The sequence below is a fragment of the Chrysemys picta genome, chromosome 4, assembly GCF_011386835.1.
Source record: "Chrysemys picta bellii isolate R12L10 chromosome 4, ASM1138683v2, whole genome shotgun sequence".
Taxonomy (NCBI): Eukaryota; Metazoa; Chordata; order Testudines; family Emydidae; genus Chrysemys; species Chrysemys picta.
The window spans coordinates 4790181-4796835 of NC_088794.1; the positions used below are offsets into that span (position 1 = coordinate 4790181).

The following is a 6655-nucleotide window of genomic DNA, read 5'->3' on the forward strand; positions in this document are numbered from 1 at the left end:
CATGCAGCTGTTACAGGAGGCACTATAGACAGCTGCAGTCCACAGGGCCCTGGGCTGGAACCCGGAGTAAAGGGCGGGCCTGGGTTCCCCCCAAACCTCCCAATTGACCTGGACTGTGGGTTCTCCCAGAGGGGAAGGTCTCTGGGCTGTTCCCCAACCCACATGGTGAATCTCTGAGGCAAGAAAATCCACCAATAAGCGCAGGACCCACCAAGATAGAGGAGGAACTTTCTCACAAAAGGTAAAATTACATGCACAAGTACACAAAGTATATCTCAAATATATAGCCACTACCAATGAAAGAAGACCACCTTCATGGTATGGACTAGTAGCTATGTGTTACACAACAGTTAGTGTTACTGACACTTGTTTTTTTTTTTTAATTTCCTTTTTTTCCTCTTAAAGTTCAATCCAAAATTAACAATTAAATATTCATGATACCTTGTGACAGGACTGACTCACCATGTCTCTGACACAGTGTGATGGAAGATCATGAGCTGAAATAGCATCTCTTTTGTTCCTCTAACCCAGGGGTGGGCAACCTCTGGCATGCGTGCCAAAGGTGGCACGTGAGCTGATTTTCAGTGGCACTCACATTGTCTGGGTCCTGGCCACTGGTCCGGGGGGCTCTGCATTTTAATTTAATTTTAAATGAAGCTTCTTAAACATTTTAAAAACCTTATTTACTTTACATACAACAATAGTTTAGTTCTATATTATAGACTTATAGAAAGAGACCTTCTAAAAATGTTAAAACGTATTACTGGCATGTGAAACCTTAATTAGATGAATAAATGAAGACTTGGCACACCACTTCTGAAAGGTTGCCGGCCCCTGATCTAACCTCTACAAATCAAGTTTAGGGCTCATGTAAGTTTCTGGCTTCCAATGGCGCTTTTCTTTCAAACAGCAGGTTTATTTAATATTCTGGAGGGCAGTGGGATTTAAAGAGTGAACAAAGTCAATTCTCTGACCCACAGCTGGGGCTCCCTATCAGTACAGCAGAGCTCTGTTGCATATTCTTTGCTCATAAATTTTACGGCCAGAAGGAACTATTATGGACTAGTCTGTAGGGTGACCAGATGTCCCTATTTTATAGGGACAGTCCTGATATTTGGGGCATTTTCTTCTATTACCCCCCACCCCCACCCCCTGTCCCAATTTTTCACACTTGCTGTCTGGTCACCCTACAGATCTGGAACTCCTGTGTAATACAGGACAGAGAACTTTCCCCGGAGAGTTCCTGCCATGGAGGGAGTTATTCTTCTGTGCCTTGAAAATGAATGCTGCTGAGACCTAATAACTAGCACATTATCCTTGAGATAGTCATACAAACTGGAGGCAAAGGCTCCAATTTTACTATATATCTTGTGAGCTGGAAAACAAAAGCCATTGGAAAGGGTGAATTTTCAGCTCCATCACAGGGCTAAAGGGTACCCATTTGTAGCTGAATCTTAGAGCTGTCTTTAATTTTGGTTTAAATGTTACCAGCTCTGAAATTCAGAAAAGTATAATTAAGAGATAATGAGGAGAAGATAGAGGGATTTTCTCATTTGGCCTAGTAGGTAGTAGATTGGTAGTAGATTGGCCTGGGACTCAGGAGAGACCTATGATGTAATTCCCAGTTATGCTGGGTGATGTTGGTCAAGTCACTTCACCTCTCTGTACTTTAGTTTCTCCAAATGTAAAATGGTAGTGACAATACTTATCTCCTCTGTAAAATACTTTGAGATCTAGTGATGAAACATTCTATACAAGAAATAGGTATTAGTGTTATTTTAGAGAACAGCAAGAAACATTTTGTAGCTGGTGATTCAAAACAAACACACACATAACAAATGTTTATATGAAAAGTGCTCAGAGGTTTAGAACATTAGAATCAGCTGAATAGGGATGAATTAGTGGGCAGAGTGCAGGTGAAACTGAAATCTTAGCAAACACAATTCATCATGGAGTCTCATTGTTTATTATGTGATACTCTGGCAAAATTGATCCCTCTACAATATACCGAATGTGCTATAAATATTGAGCGGGGTGAAATTTTTCAGCTGAAACTTTTCAAGATGAAATATGCAGATTCGGCAACATCAAAATGTTTCACAAATTCATGTTAGTATTGCCGTATAGTGTCGGTCAGAAAAAAACTCTCAAAATAATTCCACAACAATCAAGTTTTTTTCTTGAAATATTTCATTTCAAAACATCCTATACTTTTATTTAAAAAACAAACAAACATAAAAAATGCTTGAAATCAAACCAAACAGTTTGTTTCAGGTCAAACGAAATGTTTCTTCGACCTCTATTTTTTTTTTCTAATTTCATCTTGTTGAAAATTTTGAAAAAAAAATATTTTTTGTTCAACCCAAAACAAATTGGTCCCCCCCATTTTTTTGGAATGGCAACACAACAAACATTTCTGTTATTCACACAACTATATAAATGTCTTTGCTTGTTTATTTATCTGTGCAAGTCTTGATGTTGTACAATGGACTTCATTATTCACCAGCCATGAGTGTGATTGTAACTTCCTCTCCCTCCCCTCCGAGCTTTTCTATAAAAGGCATGAACTGAAGACATGGATCAGGGGAACCACAGAGTGGTGATGGAATTTCTTCTCCTTGGACTTTCCCACTCTAGGCAGCTTGTATTTTTTGTCCTGTTCTTACTGTCCCACATGGTGATTGTTCTGGGCAATCTCCTAGTCATTGGGATGGGCCAGCTGGGATGAATCATTGTAACTCTCTTGACTCAAATAGGGCAACGCTGATTTACATCAGCTGAGAATCTGGCCCATCAGTGCTACACAGCAGGAGAAATGTGGACACCGAAATGAGAGAAGGCTTTTGAAAATGTAGGCCCTGAAGTTTTACTCATGTGTGCCACCAAAGTGGATTTGATGGTAAACATTAGGAACAAAATCGGGTGGAAGAGAAAGAGATTCTGTGGGCTACACCAGCAGAGCTGTGTGTGTGGGGTAGCAGAGGGGCTGCTGGTTGGGACTGAGGGGCAACAGCAGAGCTGAGTGGGTGGGTCAGGGAACCCAGGACTGGCATAGCAGTGGGGCTGCAGGTCAGACTAAGGAGCATTAGCAAAGCAGACTGTGTGTGCAGGGAGCCCAGGTCTAGGGCCCGCCGGTTGGGATCAAAGGGTGCTAGCAGAGCTGTGTGTTGTAAAGCTCAGGATTGGGGTGGTAGGGGGCTGCAAGTCAGGATGGAGTGCCACGGGCAGAGCTGTGTGGGCAGGGAGCCTTTCTCAGCAGCTAGAGGAACATGATGTCACATGTATTTCATTGCATTAATACAAAGGAAGGTGGGGAGGGGTGGGGGAGTGATGAACTATTAATCTACATGGCTCAATTCTATAATAAGTGGGAAGCCCAGGAAAATGACTTGAATATCATTGGGGACCATTCAAGAAAGACCGTTGCTCAATATGCAGGATCAGTTAAAAAAACCCCCAAGAAAACAATAATGAAAATATTATAATTGTGATGTTGTCAATTTTTTGGATTTTCCATTGGGGAAACGGAAAATAAATATGTCATTTTAGGTTGGGTCGAACACAATCTAAATATTTGGGTTTGTTGACCAGCATTGAAGTATTTTGTCTCAGGTCAGTTCAATGTTCATCTGAGTTTGCCTCAGTTGCTATGGGGAGTCATAGGAGATGACCATAATGATCAGCACATTATAAGCTTTCAAATGATACCTCACAAGGCATAATTTGTACAAAATTTATCATAATGATTTGAAAGGGGTGGACACAGGGGTACAGCATGTCACAGGGGCATTGTGCGAGATGTGGTCCAGTTGGGAGTCTGGCCCATAGAGGAGAATGGAGGCCTGAGGCAGATTAGGAGGACAGAGACTGATGTGAAACCAAGATGAAACAAAACATTTTGATTTGAGAATGTCAAAATATTACATTCTATTTGAAAGTGTCAAAATGAACCATTTCCACATTTCCAAATCAATATTTTTTGGAGCTTTCCATTGAGTGAAAAAAAAATCATATTCTGCCTTTTATTCTGATTCAGAATAAAACCAAAGTCATTTGCATTTGTATCTATTGTTTAGTGGAAGTTCATTTCAATTACTGTGTCTCACGCCCACTGAGTTTCACCATTTGCCTTCTGTCTCATCTCAGCAGCAGAGAGAATGGACACGCTGTTGACATGGATCAAGGAAACAGAAGCACCACAGTCCATGAGTTCATCCTTGTGGGATTCACGGACAATCCATGGCTGCAGGTTGTCCTCTTCATGGTGTTCCTAATTATCTATACTGTCACTCTGCTGGGCAATCTTGGGATGATCGTGTTAATCAAGATGGACCCCCAGCTTCACACCCCCATGTACTTCTTCCTCAGTCACTTGTCCTTCTGTGACCTCTGCTACTCTTCCGCCATTGCTCCCAAGATGTTGCTGAACTTCTTAAGAGAGAACAAAGCCATTTCCTTTGCTGGGTGTGCGGCACAGTCTTATGTGTTTGGTTCTTTCTTGGATGCGGAATGCTTCCTCCTGGCCGCGATGGCCTATGACCGTTGTGTGGCCATCTGCAAGCCATTGCTTTACAATATCACCATGTCCAGGATGCTGTGTGTCAGCCTGGTAGCTGGGGCATACACAATAGGTTTGGTGGATTCGCTAGTTCATACCTATTTCACCTTTCAGTTGTCTTTCTGCAGCTCCAATGTCATCAATCATTTCTTCTGTGACATCCCCGCACTGCTGGCAATCTCCTGTTCTGAGACATGGCTCAACGAGCGCCTGCTCTTCATCACCGTCAGCTTGGTGGAGATGAGCACCACGCTCTCGATCCTGGTCTCCTACCTGTACATCCTCCTCACCATCATACAGACCCGCTCGGCCGAGGGGAAACAAAAGGCCTTCAGCACCTGCGCCTCCCACCTCCTGTGTATCACCATCTTCCATGGGACTCTTCTCTTCATGTACACCAGGCCCAGTTCTAGCTACTCGCTGGACACTGACAAAATGGCCTCCGTGTTCTACACGGTGGTGATCCCCATGCTGAACCCCCTCATCTACAGCCTGAGGAACAAGGACGTGAAGAACGCCCTGGGGAGAGTGATGTCGAGAAATTATTTTTCATCCTCTCTACATTAACATGTCTCAGAATAACGGGCAGGGATGGGAGGCAGGCAAAATGGCGCAGCATCCCTGATGATAGCACCTTGGAAAAGATGGGATTGGGTAGGGTCACTGTGCCCATATGTTTAAGGTTGCACAGTCAAACATGGAGGCATCCAAAACCAGAAGGCTCTTTTTAAAAGCTAGCCCTAGCAGCTCCAATTGAAATGAGGAGGGGGATGTTACCGAGGTAGAATATATTGGCCAGAGATGGAATTTGATCAATGTCCTGTAAATAACATTCCTGAATGCTAGTGTCACCCCTTGTACCATGGGATCTTTATTAGCTGCAAGTGATGGGGAGACTGACTCAAGAAGCCTAGTGTCCCACAAAGCTCTGCTGGAGTGTTAGTAGCACCACGCTTGACAAGGATACTTCTGGAGTTAAAACATTAGTTCAGGATTCAGGTGAGCTGAATCCAGCTCCGAACTCTACCATAGGTTCCCTCCATGGGCTTGGTCAAATTACTCCGCCTCTTTGGACCTCAGTTCTTCATCTGTAAAGCAGAGGTGATAATGCTTCTTTGGTCTTGTCTATTTAAACAGCAAGCTCTTTGGGGCAGGACTTGTCTCCACCAGGTGTTGGTACAGCATTCAGCACCATGAGGCTGCCAGACATTGTTGGGATACATGATAATAGTGTATTTGATGGATACGAGCATTTGTGCTGTTATGCATATTTTCTTCTCGTCCTTTTCATATGATGGGGCCTAACTGTAAATATCATTGTTTTATCCCAAATAAAATATTTTAAAAATACCCTCTATAAAAATCAGTTTTCCAGCCTTCTTAACATAATAGAGCAAATGGGGTTTCTTCCCCTTGGGGGACAAGGGAAGGTGAGTAATACAGGAAGAAGGAAATACAATATATTACACAGTACTAGTGCAGGCTGTGCTTAATTTGTAATGAACGAGATTCCAGGGCTTGAGCAATTAGGTTCTGGGGCTCAAGCAATTTTTTTTTTACATTCGTAACGAATGCAGAAAGCCCAGAGGTGCCAGTCTATGAACTGCCGAGCCTAGAGGTGCCGCAGTGTTGAGGGTAGGAATTTACTATGTTAGGGATTCCAGCAGGAAGAATATTGAAGTTCAGGTTCAACTCATTGAGTAGCATTGTTTGCTGACTTTTTGTAGTTTATAGCATACTTGCACTATTTACAACACTTCCTGCATGCATAGGGTTACCAGATAGCAACTCTGAAAAAACGGGACAGGGGATGGAGGGTAATAGGCGCCTATATCCAAAAATGGGACTGTCCCTTTTAAAACAGGACATCTGGCCATCCTATGCATACAGGCTCATACCAGAACAACAGTACTTATGTAAGCAAGCAAGCAATGCCAACCCTAATATGATAATAGAGCAAGAATTATGTTCAGTTTGACATTTTTCCCTCTAGGTGGCGATAGCACCTTCTAGACACTGTTAATACTTTGCCGTGTTGCTGTAGCCGTGTTATTAATAGTGGGATTACAGCCTATTTGAAATCATGCCATACACTGC

The 6655-nt window shown here is 42.8% G+C and overlaps 1 protein-coding gene across 1 annotated transcript; it reads left to right on the forward strand.

The window, feature by feature from the left end:
* The first annotated feature begins 4164 nt into the window (after window positions 1-4164).
* LOC135983462 (olfactory receptor 5AR1-like) lies at window positions 4165-5802 on the forward strand. The gene has a single exon (XM_065595764.1). It carries the CDS (start codon window positions 4175-4177, stop codon window positions 5123-5125), a length of 951 nt encoding a protein of 316 aa, XP_065451836.1. The 5' UTR covers window positions 4165-4174; the 3' UTR covers window positions 5126-5802.
* The last annotated feature ends 853 nt before the right edge of the window (window positions 5803-6655 follow it).